General features: G+C 41.5%; 1 protein-coding gene across 1 annotated transcript in view; it reads right to left on the bottom strand.

The window, feature by feature from the left end:
• Positions 1–882: 882 nt before the first annotated feature.
• Positions 883–14,929, bottom strand: part of rhbdd2 (rhomboid domain containing 2) — a 66,936-nt gene continuing 52,889 nt past the window's right edge. Inside the window, exon 4 of the mRNA XM_068009926.1 lies at positions 883–1,707. Coding sequence (XP_067866027.1) covers positions 1,176–1,707 — 532 coding nt within the window. The 3' untranslated portion in view covers positions 883–1,175. The remainder of the gene's footprint in view (positions 1,708–14,929) is intronic.

Below are 14,929 nucleotides of genomic sequence, written 5' to 3'. Positions count from 1 at the left end.
TCTAGTCTCATAGAAGTCCAAAGTGGTTAGCAGTTTAGTTTTAAACAAATTGTATTCCAATTCCCTTTTTCAAAATGACATTGTTCACTCAGTTCTCTCCCACCCCCTGCCCATGTACACACACCATTCTCTAGCTGAGGGTGGGGGGGGGGGGGGGGGGGAAAGAGAGGTGGGGGAAGACAAGTGACACTTTCACATGCTCTGCTGATGCTCATCTACGACAAGGTGCGTCAACAGTGACCCAGGACATCTCATCCTCTCAGTTCTCTCTCTCGCTTTTGGAGAAAATTCTTGCCATCATCTTCTATCTTCCAAAAATGGCCTGGCTAATATCAAGCTTGACAGAAGGTAAAACAAGTAACAGTCTACAAGAGGATCTCTACAACATCTTTCTATGCCATTTTGCAGGTACACAGCAGATCACCTTTTCTTTTCCTCTTGTTCCTTACTCTTACTTTTATACATCTAGTGGCCTGCCCTGTTAGACAAAACTCAAAATCATTCCCCAGCACTGTAAGACAGGTTCAAGCATGCAACAGTCCCAGGACTCAAACTCAAGACCAGCTGGGTTGGAGGTGCGTCCTTCAGACTACTTGACACATCAACTAATAATTTTTAATTAGCACATTAATTGAATATAAAATGAGCCAAATCATACCCTTCAATTTCATTATCTTAGCTGTATTAATGCTGACCCCATATACATTGCCAGATGGAATTGAAATGGATATTGTACCAGTGTTAAGACAAGATCTAAAATGCTATGATACTTTGCAACCAGAAAACAAAGTTTCAATCCATGCCATCTGTGCTAAAAGTGACAATTATAGTACAAACAAGAAACAATAAATGAATGTTAAAATAATCAGAAAATGGAAACTATTGAAAGTATGAAAAGATTTTTAATACCAATATTTGGTACATACATAGTTGTAGGTTTTCAAATCTTTCACACATTGAATCTGATGCCAATGATACAACTCACTATGAATCACTATGCACTTTTCTACTTCCCATTGGCTTGAACCAGCACTTAGAACCTTTTGCATTTCTATTAGCCAATAATTGGTAATCAAAAAAATGGCATCTTTGGCATTGAGTGGTGTCCTCTAATATGGCATGGCATCTCTATGTTGTGCAGCAGCCTGTGTTGGCAAAGGACCAGAGGGTAAAACCTAGTTCACAACCACAGAACAGGAACCTTCAAAGTCTTTTGTAATGGCAGGGCTCTTACAGTAACTTTGTTGGAATCCAGGAGAATTAAACTGCACCTGTCTAGCATACTGATAATCACGTTCATAATCACAAATATGTCCATGATCATGCCCAAGAGCATGGCTGTGTCCATGTCCAGATGTTTGCCCAAGAGCATGGCTGTGTCCATGTCCAGATGTTTGCCCAAGAGCATGGCTGTGTCCATGTCCAGATGTTTGCCCAAGAGCATGGCTGTGTCCATGTCCAGGTGTATGTCCAACATAATAGCTGTGGCCATGTTCTGTGTAACCGAGATTATGGCTGTGTCCGTGTCCAACATTATATTCAAGTCTAGGAGCATATTCAAGACCATAACTAGGACTCTGTTGATGCTCAGGTCCAGACCAACATTTCTGCTCTTTTACAATCTCTGAGTATTGGTAGCACTGGGAGTCTGTGGCTGGAGGAATGTAATAGGTTTGAATGGGATAGGACCCTGGTTTAGGATTGTACCTAAAATAAAGAGAAAAAAAATTATTGCAATGCTGAACTGCCATATATATTTTCATCCAGTAAGTATTGTCTCCACATATGCAAGCCAACATCATGTTAAGTTTTAGAATGTGAAGTTGTAGAAAATAATGTGATTCAGAACATCCAGGATCAATACCATCAAATTATAAAATCACATTTCTCTTTTGTAGGAAACTAGTCCCTGATGAAACACTTTACATTCCAATTGCACCAAGTATCCCATTTATGGATAGGTGTGCAGGAACATTTGGCAAAACCTACCCCAGTGAAAATATATACAGGCAAGTAAATTCTAAACTTCTGTGTTGTATAAACATTGAATTACTGGAGCAGTGTAAGGCTCATGATAAACAGAAAACCAATGTTTAAATGGTGAATGTGCCCACATTAAATCCTTCAGACACTTTCCAGATAATAAAGTTGTTTTTATGCAATATACTTAAAACTTTGTCATCAGCACGATCTTACAGCAGTAAAACCCAATTATGACTTCCAGAAATAAAATGATCGTAACATTAACCCTGTGCTGGAGAAACTGCAGTCAGACATGCACTGTCCTACACATCAGTCCCCACAACAGCCATTCCGGACGACAGACAGCAAATCACAAGGACTAACAGTTTAGCCAATCCAGAGACTGCTGAGCCTACTCAGCAGAGAAAGACAACTCCAGGCATAATAGCAGAGCTCTTGTTTTTAAGCTAGAAGAAAGTACTTCCTTGGCCCCTTCCTCACTCCCCTCCTCCAGGCTGGAATGCAGCCTTCCCTGCAATAATATCAGTCGAAACAGTCTGACTGGAAGATGGTTGACAACCACTTGGAACTGCAGAAATACCAAGTAGTCACTGGCTGATTCCTTGAGGTTTGATCAGCATCCTCCCCAACCTGCCAAGTCTCCTCACTGTAGAATCCAGATGAGCAACAGTAACCCACCTATGTGGGCAGGCAATGACACCACCACCATGGGGGACGGTAGCATAATGTTCCAGAGGCCTGGACTAGTGCTCTGGAGACAAGTTCAAATCCCACCATGGCAGATGGGGGAATCTAAAAAAAATCAATTAATTAATAAATCTGGAATAAAATGCTAGTCTCATTAAGAATCATGAAACTACTGGATTATTGTAAAAACCCATCAAGTTCACTAATGCCTATCAGGGAAGGGAATCTGCCATCCTTACGCAGTCTGGCCTATATGTGCCTCCAGACCCACTGCAATGTGGTTGACTCTTAACTGCCCTCTGAAATGGCCTAGCAAGCCACTCAGTTGTAGTCAGCTCACCACCACCTGCTCAAGGGCAATTAGGGATGGGCAATAAATGCTGGCCTTATCAGCAGTGCTCACATCCCAAGAACGAGAAAAAACAAATCAATGTGACTACCTGCAGGCATCTCTTTGACCAACAAGAAGATGCTTCAAAACTTAAACTAGCATTGCTCCCAGCAGATACAGCCATGTTATGAAATCTTAATGCCACAATGCTCTCCTTCCACAAGCAGAATTAAAATGCACAACAAATTCATAACATGTGTATGTGATAATGTAAATCCAATTGTAAAACAAGTGTTCAGCCTGAAAAAGAATGAACTTGGGAGGTTTATCCAAAGGCTCTGCTGATTTAAAATGTCAGCCGATGTGGTATTTAAAACCAGGAATGTTCCAGTTCCAAACACAGTTCTGTGCCAAGTCAGCTGATCTCAGGCAGGCCAGTAGTAGGAACAGCACCTGTTGGTTCGAGAGAGCCTGCCCAATTTTCTCCTCCCTATCACTGGTGACCCAGCCTGGAAGCAAGTGTTTAGATATCAAATGAGGATATGAATCCAGCTAGAATGTACTGGCAACTGGTGTGATGGGTACTAACTCTCTGAAAGCCTTCAAGAGGGAGCGTGACCTGTTCTTGGCTGGGGCACAGATTGCATCATACAGAAAGGTAAGTGGATTAACAGTTAACATGCACATGGGCTAATGGGATCTTCTGGACTGGTTTTGATCACCTTACGGGGTCCAAGAGAAATTTTGCAGAAGATTTTTTTCCTTCAATGGCCCTGGATTTTTGCCTTTCCCAGGAGATGACATGGCTACTGGGGACTATGAAGTGTCTAGTCATGAAGAGTGTGGGGCAGTCTTGATGGACCAACTGGTCTATTAAGTCGTATGCTTGTAAACAGTTGAATAGCCTGCTGACACACAATGTCATGCATGGAAAAGAACAATTTGGGCAAGATACCTAAGGATTCTCAGTGCCTGTGGAACAACCCCATGTAATAAGACAACACCTTCAGGACAGGAGATGACAGAAAAATTAAAAAGCAAATAAAAAGTCCAAAGAAATTATAGCATGCAGACATATTTATTGACAAATTTTAGAAAAGAGTACTTTATTTTTATGGATGTTATTAGAATCTTAATTATATATAATTACTTATGTTTATCACTTTTTCACATAAAAACAAAATTTTACATCTTCTGGATTAAAAGTAAAATGGTCCCCCAGTGTAGAGTTTATTAATACAAAAGCAAAATACTGAGGATGCTGGAAATCTGAAATATAAACATAAAATGCTGGAAATACTCAGGTCAGGCAGCATCTGTAGAGAGAGAAACTGAGTTAATGTTAACCCCTGTGCTTGCTGACCTACAATGGCTCTCAGTTCACTAACATCTGGATTTAAAACTTCTCACCTTCATATTCAAATTCCTCCATGGCCTCACCTTTCCACATCTCTGTAACCTCCTCCAGCCCTACAATCCTCCAACTCTGGCCTGTTCTGCATCCCCCACTCCATTTGCCCCACCACTGGCAGCTGTGCCTTCAGCCACCAAGGCCCTAATTTCAAGAATTTCACCCTAAACCTCTCCATGTCCAAGATGTTCCTTAAAACCTACATCTTTGATTAAACTTTTAGTCATTCGTCCTAATATCCTAATAGTTTCTCATTTGGCTCATTGTTAATTTTTGTCTGATTACTCTCCTGTGAATTGCCTTGGAACATTTTCCTACATTAATGGCCTGATATAAACCCAAGTTAATTTTGTTATTGTCCAGTAAATTTAAAGTCAAAAATGCAAAACTATATAATCAAACTTATGAAGAATTTCTATAATTCAAACAGAATGGATCCTTGCTCCTTCACAGTGCCGCAGACCCACAAAAGGGCATTTTGTAATTGAATCAACATGTGGTGTAGACCTTCTTGGTCTAGGCAATAACCTACTTCATACAAGAGGCTCAGAATTTTCATCTAAAATATAATTATAATAATGAGTAAATTAAATACAGAACAATTCCTACCCTCTGCAACCCATTTAATAAAAAAAACTACAGATTTCCACATCACGTAGTTGTAAAGCACCAAATGTATAATAAATCATCACGGTCATGGCAAACATATGTATTTTATTGAAAGAGGTTCTGTGAATTTTATAAATATATTCTCTCACGCATGCAGCCATCACATGAGGTCTCATACAGAGGAACTCTTACATGAAGGATGGGGACAAAAATAGTAGAGCATGAGAGACATGGCGACAGAACATTTGTAGAGCTGTCACTGGTTTGGCTTTCAACTAAAGAGTGAAGTTTTGAGATTGTCAAAATGTCAGGATGATCGATCAAAAACCAAAGTCTCTTTGTGACTCATTTGCACATGAGCTTAAAAACCTATCCTCAGTCAATTTGAATATGGGACTCATGCAGTCATCACGAAACAAACATTGTTCAACCCTGTATCCAGAGGGTACCATAGAAACATAGAAAATAGGAGCAGCAGTAGGCCATTCGGCCCTTCGGGTCTGCTCCGCCATTCAAAAAAGATCATGGCTGATCATCTAATTCAGTACCCTGTTCCCGCTTACTCCCCATATCCCTTGATCCTTTTGGCATTAAGAAATATATCTATCTCCTTCTTGAATATACTTAATGACTTGGCCTCCTCCTCCTCCACCAGCTGGGCCGTGTAATCATATTTGGAAACTATCCATCAAAATGAAAACCCAATGGCACAAAACTGATGCTCGAAGCAACTTGGATTTTGCTACTGTGCCAAAGGCTTTGAATTAGTAAGACTGGGGGAGGGATCGACAAGAAATCTTAGCAGCCTAAATGTAAACAAAACAGGAAAGGAGAACATAGGAAAGAATAAAGTAAGGGAGGACATTGGTAGCAAAGGAATAAATAGAGGTATAGAACAGGGGTCTAAAAAGATGGTCAAAGATAAAATGAGAGGAAATTCTATTGAGAATTAGTTAAAATATTTGTAGAGCAATGCACACTGTGTAATAAAACAGGGGAGCTGGAGGAAATCCTGCGTTGGGAGGAAGCAGACATAGAAAGGATTACTGAGACATGGCTACAAAAAAAATGAGAACTGGGAATTAAACATTGCAGGGTATAACATATTTACAAGAGATAGAGGGGGAAAATGGGGAGATGGAGTAGCTGTACTTATTAGGGATAATAGCAGTAGAAAAAAGGGACACAGCTATCAGAAAGACAAAAATAGAATCCATTAGGATAGAGATAAAAGATAATAAAGGATCAATCACACAAATAGATGTAGTCTACAGATCATCTAATAGTGGAAGGGAGGTGAAAGGAGAAAATAGCAGACAAATTACAGAATTGAGTAAAAAAACATAGAATAATCATCATGGGGGATTTCAACTACCCCAATATTAATTGGACAGAAGAGGTAAGTAAAGGGGATAGGGAATGGAGTTCCTACGATGTGTACGTGACTCCTTTCTAACCCAATATAGTGTCATCAAGTCAGAGAGATACAGCACTGAAACAGGCCCTTCGGCCCCCCAAGTCTGTGCCAACCTTCAACCACCCATTTATACTAACCTACATTAATCCCATATTCCCTACCACATCCCCACCTTCCCTCAATTCTCCTACCACCTACCTACACTACGGGCAATTTACAATGGTCAATTTACCTATCAACCTGCAAGTCTTTGGCTGTGGGAGGAAACCGGAGTACCCGGTGGAAACCCACGCGGTCACAGGGAGAACTTGCAAACTCCACACAGGCAGTACCCAGAATCGAACCCGGGTCGCTGCAGCTGTGATTGCTAACCACTGCGCCGCCCTAAATATGTAAAAAGCCCAAGGGAAGATTCACCGTAAAATCTAGTAATAGAGAATGAAACAGAGATTAGAGGAGTAAAAGCAAGGGAAAATCTAGGCAATATTGACCATAATGTAATATGATTTAAGATGATAATAGAGAAATACATAAATATGTTGAAAACAAAGTTAATAGATTGGAGAAAAACTGATTTTGAGGACTCAGAACAGAACTTGGGAAAATAAAATGGGCAACAATATTGGCAAACGATGTAGACCAACAATGCAAAACATTTAAAACAGTGTTCAACAGAATGCAGGTAAAATATATTCCACTAAAGGGAAACAAATTAAACACTAGTGAGACTCCATGAATGAATAAAGACATAAGGGAACAGCTGAGGGTAAGGAAAAAGGCATACATTAAATACATAGATAGCAGAGGATTGCATGATAAGAGAGAATACGAAGCGATTAGGAGAGAAGTCAAAAAAACAATTAGGAAGGCAAAGAGGAACTATGAGATTAAATTATCAAGGAACATAAAACAAAATAGTATAATATTTTACAGGCAGTCCGAATTAAAAAGGAAGGCTGGGATGGGAATAGCACAATTAAGAGATAAACAGGAAAATATCACACGTAACGATAGAGAGATGGCAGAAATATTAAATAATTATTTTGCTTCAGTATTTACCATGGAGATAGAACAGGTGGACCTGACAACAAATGATGAGCTGAGTAATGAGATAAATGAATTTAAAATAAATGTATTGAATAAACTAATCAAACTCAAAGAGGATAAAAGCCCCTGGTCCGGATGGATTGCAGCCATGTATTTTAAATGAATCTAGGGAAGAGATAGCAGAGGCATTACTACACATATTTAATAATTTGTTAGAAAAAGGTGTAGTGCCAGAGGACTGGCGGATAACTAATGTAATTGCTATGATTCAAGGAGGGGACAGAATAGGTAATTATAGATCAGTCAACTTTTAACATTGGTAGTAGGAAAAATAAAATAATGAATAGTCAGCATGGATTTCAAAAGGAAAAATCTTGCTCGACCAACTTTATAGAATTTTTAGAAGAGGTAACAGAGAGAGTAGACAATGGTAATGCAGTAGATGTAAATTATCTGGATTGTTAAAAGGTCTTTGATAAGCTGCCCCAGAATAAACTAATGAATAAGGTCAGAGAATGTGCAGTCAGGGGACAAATGGCAGAACGGATTGCTAGTTGGCTTCAAGACAGAAGGCAGAGAGTGGGAATAGTTATTCAGAGTAGCAGAAGGTGGGAAGTGGTGTTCCACTAGGATCAGTACTGGGACCACTGCTGCTCACAATTGACATTAACCATTTGGACTTCAGAATCAAAAACACAATTTCTAAATTTGTGGATGACATCAATGTGCAACACAGATAAATGTGACATAGTACATTTTGGTAGTAAGAACAGGGAGGTCACTTATTATTTGGAAGGTGAGAGTCTAGGTGAGGTAGAGAAACAAAGGGATCACGAGAATACAAATACATCAACCACTAAAAGTTGGACCACAGGTTAGCAAGGCCATAAAAAAAGCAAACCAAGCACTCGGCTTTATTTCTAGAAGGATAGAATTGAAAAGTAGGGAGATTATGCTAAATCTGCACCGAACCTTGGTTAGACCACACCGAGAGTGCTGCATGCAGGTCTGGTCTCCATATTATAAAAAAGATATCGAGGCACTGGAGAGAGTGCAGAGAAAAGTTACAAGGATGATACCATAAATGCGTGGGTAAACATATCAGGAAAGGATGAACTGGCTGGGTCTCTTTTCAAGGCTGAGGGGTGACCTAATAGAGGTCTTTATAATGATGAAGGTTTTGAGAGAGTGGATACAGACAGAATGTTTCCACTTCGGGGGAAGAGCATAACTAGAGGCCATCAATATAAGACAGACACCAAGAAATCCGACAGGGAATTCAGAGGAAACTTCTTTACCCCAAGAGTGGTGAGAACGTGGAACTTGCTACCACAGGGAGTGGCTGAAGTGAACAGTATAGATGCATTTAAGGAGAAGCTAGACAAGCATATGAGGGAGAAGGGAAAAGAGGGTTACGATGATAGATTTAGATAAGGAAAATGGAAGGAGGCTCAAGTGGCCTGTTTCTGTGCTGTATAGGAACACAGGAGCAGGAGGAGGCCATTCAGCTCATCGAGTCTGCCTCGCCATTGAATATGATCATGGCTGATCATCCACTTCAACGCCTTTTCCCACACTATCCTCATATGTCATTTGTATTTAGAAATCTGTCCATCTCTGCTTTAAACATACTCAATGACTGAGCTTCCACAGCCCTCTGGGATACAGAATTCCAAAGATTCACAACCCTCTGAGTAAATAAATTTCTCCTCATCTTTGTCCTAAGTGGCTTCCTCCTTATTTTGAAATTGTGTCTCCTGGTTCTAGAATCCCCAACCAGGGGAAACATCTTAGCTGCATCTACCCTGTCTATCCCTTTAAGTATTTTGTAGGTTTCAATGAGATCACCTCTCATACTTCGAAACTCTAGAGAATACAGGCCCAGTTTGCCCAATCTCTCTTCATAGGACAGTCCCACCATCCCAGGGACAAGTCTGGTCAACCTTTGTTGCACTCCCTCTATGGCAATAATATCCTTCCTAAGGTAAGGGGACCAAAACTGCACGCAGTACTCCAGGTGCGGTCTAACCAAGGTTCTATACAATTGAAACAAGACTTCACTACTGCTGTGCTCAAGTCCTCTTGCGATAAATGCTAACATACCATAAGCTTTCCTAATTGCTTGCTGAACCTGCATGTTAGCTTTCAGTGACTTATTGACAAGGACAACCAGGTCCCTTTGTACATCTGCACATTCTAATCTCTTACCATTGAAGAAATACTCTGCACATCTGTTCCTCCTACCAAAGTGGATAACCTCACATTTTTCCACATTATATTGCATCTGACACATTCTTGCCACTCACTAAGTCTGTCCAAATCTCCCTGAAGCCGCTTTGCATCTTCCTCACAACACACATTCCCACCTAGTTTTGTGTCATTCGCGAACTTGGAAATACTTCATTTGGTCCCCACATCCAAATCATTGATATATATTGTGAAGAGCTGGGGCCCAAGCACTGATCCCTGCGGTACCCCACTAGTCACAGCCTGCCATTGTGAGAATGACCCGTTTATTCCTACTCTCCGTTTTCTGCCTGTTAACCAATCCTTAATCCATGCCAGTATATTACCTCCTATCCCATGTGCTTTAATTTTACTAACCAACCTCCTGGGGGGCACTTTATCAAAAGCCTTCTGAAAATCCAAGTATACCATGTACACCAACTCCCCTTTATCAATTCTGTTAGTAACATCCTCAAAAATCTCCAATAGGTTCCTCAAACATGATCTCCCATTCATAAATCCATGTTGACTATGCCCAATCAGATCATTATTATCCAAGTGTCCGTTTATCATATCCTTTAGCACAGATTCTAGCATTTTCCCAATGACTGATATAAGGCCAACAGGTCTGTAATTCCCTGTTTTCTCTCTCCCTCCCTTCTTAAATAGTGGGGTGACATTTGCACCCTTCCAATCTGCAGGAACCACTCCAGAATCTATAGAATTTTGGAAGATGATCTCCATTGCATCCACTATCTCCACAGCTACCTTTTTCAACACTGAGATGTAGAATATCAGGTCCTGGGGACTTATCAACCTTCAGCCCCATTAATTTCTCCAAAACAACCTTCTTACTAATACTAATTTCCTTCAATTCCTCATTTCCACTAATCCCTTGGATCTCTAATTCTGGGAGATTTCTTGTATCTTCCTTAGTGAAGAAAGACACAAAGTAATCATTTAGCTCCACTGCCATTTCTCTATTCCCCATTTTAAATTCTCCTGACTCTACCTGTAACGGACCCACATTTATCTCAGCCAAATGTTTCCTTTTTACGTACCTGCAGAAGCTTTTGCAGTCCGTTTTTATATTTTTTGCTAGCTGCCATGGACGATCCATTCAACACTTCTGGTTGAAGATGGTTGCAAACGCTTCAGCCTTGTCTTTTGCACTCATGTGCTGGGCTCCACTATCATTGAGGATGGAATGTTCATGGAGTCTCCTCCTCCTAATAGTTTAATTGTCCATTCATGATTGGAGGTGGCAGGACTGCAGAGCTTTGATCTGATCCAATGATAGCGGAACCACTTAGCGCTGTCCATATCATGCTGCTTCCGCTGTTTAGCATGCATGTAGCCCCGTGTTGTGGCTTCACCAGGTTGGCACATTTTTTGGTATGCCTGGCGCTGCTCCTGGCACGCTCTTCCACACACCTCATTGAACCAAGGGTTGGTCCCTTGACTTGATGGCAATGGTAGCATGAGGAATATGTCACACCATGAGTACAGATTGTAGTGGAATACAATTCTGCTGCTGCTGATGCCCTACAATGCATCATGGATGTCTAGTTTTGAGCTGCAAGATCTGTTCTGAATCTATCCCATTTATCACGGTGTTAGTGCCACACAACACGATGGAGAGTGTGAAGAAGGACTTGATCTCCACAGGACTGTGTGCTAGTTACTCATACCAATACCTTCATGGATAGATGCATCTGTGACAGGTAGGTTGGTGAGGACAAGGTCAAGTAGGTTTTTCCCTCATGTTGGTTCTCTCACCGTCTGCTGTATACCCAGGCCGGCAGATATGTACCTCATGACTGAGCTTGGTTAGTAGTGGTGTTATGGACATTGAATCCCCTTCTGAGTACTTTCAGTGCCTTTGCTGTCCTCAGTGCTTCTTCCAAGCGGTGTTCAACATAGGGGAGCACTGATTCATCAGCCAAGGAAGGGTGTTTCCTTGCCCACGTTTGACATGAGACTTCATGGAGTCAATGTTGAGAACTCCCAGGGACACTCCCATGCAAATGTATACCACCATGTCACCACTTCTGGTGGATCTATCCTGCCAGCAGGACAGGACATACCAAGGTATGTTGATGGAGCAGTCTGTGACATTGGCTAGAAGGTGTGATTCTGAGTCAATGACTATGTCAGGCTGTTGCCTGGCTAGTTTAGGGGACAGTTCTCCCAATTTTGGCGCAAGTCTTTAGTTGTTTAGTGAGAAGGATGTTGCAGGGCCGAATGGGCTGGATGTGCCTTTTTTTGTGTCAGAATCCAAGGCCTAGGTCAATACTGGTGGCCCAATCGGTTTTCTTATATTTTGTTGTAGCAGTTTAATACGACTGAGTGGCTTGCTAGGCCATATCAGAGGGTAGTCTGACTGGACTGACAACCCAAGAGTCATCGTCATTTACAGCACAGGAGGCCATTCGGCCCATTGAGTCCATGCCAGCTCTCCACAGAGCGACATAGTCAGTCCCACCCCCTGGCTCGATCCCCACAGCCCTGCAAGTCTACCTCTCTCAGGTGGCCATCCAACATCCTCTTGCAGCCATTGATTGTCTCTGCTTCCACCACCCTTGTGGGCAGCGAGTTCCAGGTCATTAACATCCACTGTCTCAAAGTGCTTTGCTCCTATTCCCCTGCATCTTTTGCTCCAAACTTTCAATTTGCGTCTCCTAGTCCTAGTACTATTTGTTTTTTCTGTGTCTAACTTAACTAAGCCGGTCATACTTCTATTAAATCTCCCCTCAATCTCCTTTGTTCTAAGGAGAGCAAACACAGCTTTTCCAACCTAACCTTGTAACTAAAATCCCCCATCCCAGGAACCATGCTGGTAAATATCTTCTGCACCCTCTCAAGGACCCTCACATCCTTCCTGAAGTGTGGTGACCAGAACTGGAGGCAATACTCCAGTTGGGGTCTAACCAGAGCTTTATAAAGGTTCAGAATAACTTCCCTGCTTTTGTACTCAATGCCCCTATTTATGAACACAAGATCACAAATGCTTTACTAACCATTCTTTCAATAATGTCCTGCCACCTTCAAACATCAATGAACATGCACTCCCAGGTCCCTCTGTTCCTGCACACTCTTTAGAACTGTGCCATTAAGTATATTGCCTCTCCCCATTCTTTCTGCCAAAATGCAACACCTCATACTTGTCAGTATTAAATTCCATCTGCCACCTCATTCTGCTAGCCGATCTGTTGCAGGCGGTTCATATCATCCTCACTGTCGCACCTCCAAGTTTAGTGTAGTCAGCAAATTTTGAGATTCTATTCTCTATTCCAAGATCCAAGTCATTTATATATAACAAAAAAGCAGTGGTCCCAGCATTGACCCTTGGGGAACATCACTGCCTACCACCCTCCAGTCACTAAAGTTTTCATTTACCACGACTCGGTGTTTTTGTCTTTAAGCCAATTTTTTATCCAGTTGGACATAGACTCTCATATTCCACGAGCCTCAATTTTCTTAACCAGCTTTTTGTGGTACCTTATCAAATGCTTTCTTAAAATCCATATAAGCATCACTGCATTCCCTTCATCAACCTTCTCTGTTACTTCATCAAAAAATTCAATTAGATTAGTCAAGTATGATCTGCCTTTTACAAATTATTCTGTCCATTAGTATCCCTGATATTGTCTAGTTAAAGTGCAAGGTTCCTGTAATCATAGGTTATTCAAGGTGACTGGGCAAACATCTGATGTAATTAACATCTTGTGAATCTTTCTGAAGGAAGAGGTTTGCTTGACAGTTGTGGCTGAGCTGAAGCCTTTTATTCCAGCTCAGGAAAAGTGCATGGCCTGGAGTCTTTGTCATTCATTTGACCACACAGCCATGTAGCAAGGAGGTGCTAATTTGTGGATTTGCATGTCAGTGAACACCCAGCTCACTGGGCAAGCCTGAGGCAGCAGTGACAGAAGCACAATGATCAGGCCATGAAAGGCTTTGGTCTGTCTGCACTTGGACCCCTGTGTTTCACATGTGATAAAGGACATTGAGGTTCGCAAGGAGGTGCGTTAAAATGTGACCAGAATGATAACTGATGTCAGGAGTCTTAGTTATGACTAGAGGCTCCTATACTTAAGTATTTATTTTAAGAGAAGCAGGCTTAGAGAGGATATGATTAAGGTGTATAAAATTATGAAAGGATTGGACTCTGTCCAGTTGGATAAGTTATTTGAGATGGATTGGGATGATAGGACTACAAGATATGAATATAAAATCGATTGGCAAAGTTGGGTAATATGCGGGGAAGTATTTAGCTTGCCCGAGAGTCATCACCCTCTGGAATAGACTGTAATACATGGGCTGGGTGTGAATTTGTTGCTGTCCTTTAAAGCGAACTTTTAAAAAATTCTGAGTGAAGAGAGGATCTCCAATGGATTGGCATGTTGCTAGTTAACTGCAATTATTAGGAATTCTGGCACTGTTGCCTTCTGAAACCTAGCTAGATTGCCTTGGGGAGTCCGAGAGGAATTTCTCAGTGATTTGCTGAATTGGCTGCAGGTTTTTGTTTTTTTTCAAACATTAGAACATTACAGCGCAGTACAGGCCCTTCGGCCCTCGATGTTGCGCCGACCTGTGAAACCATCTGACCTACACTATTCCATTTTCATCCATATGTCTATCCAATGACCACTTAAATGCCCTTAAAGTTGGCCCTTAAAGATTGTGTATTCGGGGGGGGGGGGGGGGGGGGAGGTCAACGATGTACCTAGCTGCACCATATCCAGACAAAGCAGGCTTGTTGGACCTCCACTGTCACTGGGTCAAAAGCCTGGAACTCCCTTCCTAACAGCACTGGTACCTACACCAGATGGACTGCAGCGGCTCATGGAGGAGGCTCACCACCACGTTCTCGAGGACAATTAGGGATGGGTAATAAATGCTGGCCTTGCCAGAGACACACAGATCCCATGAAAGAAAAAAGAAGTTCCTCACTCATTCTTTTCATGTGACCTTTCACCACATGCAGGAAGATGCCTTACCGATTATGAACATAAGCTAGCCTTTTAACTCAAGTAGAATGAAGCTAAATGAGCCTTGTGCTAGATTCCCCCACTGATAAACCATTATATTTTCAACTTCTGTTATATTCTGCTTCAATTTTTTTCCAATCCAAATATATTCTGCAGGAGGAAGTGAGCCAGAAGTTGTGATGCACGTCAGTGCTAATGACGTAAAGAGGACAGGTATTGAGGTCCAA

This window comes from Heterodontus francisci, chromosome 30, assembly GCF_036365525.1.
Source record: "Heterodontus francisci isolate sHetFra1 chromosome 30, sHetFra1.hap1, whole genome shotgun sequence".
Lineage (NCBI taxonomy): Eukaryota > Metazoa > Chordata > Chondrichthyes > Heterodontiformes > Heterodontidae > Heterodontus > Heterodontus francisci.
This window is presented reverse-complemented; position numbering and strand designations above follow the sequence as displayed.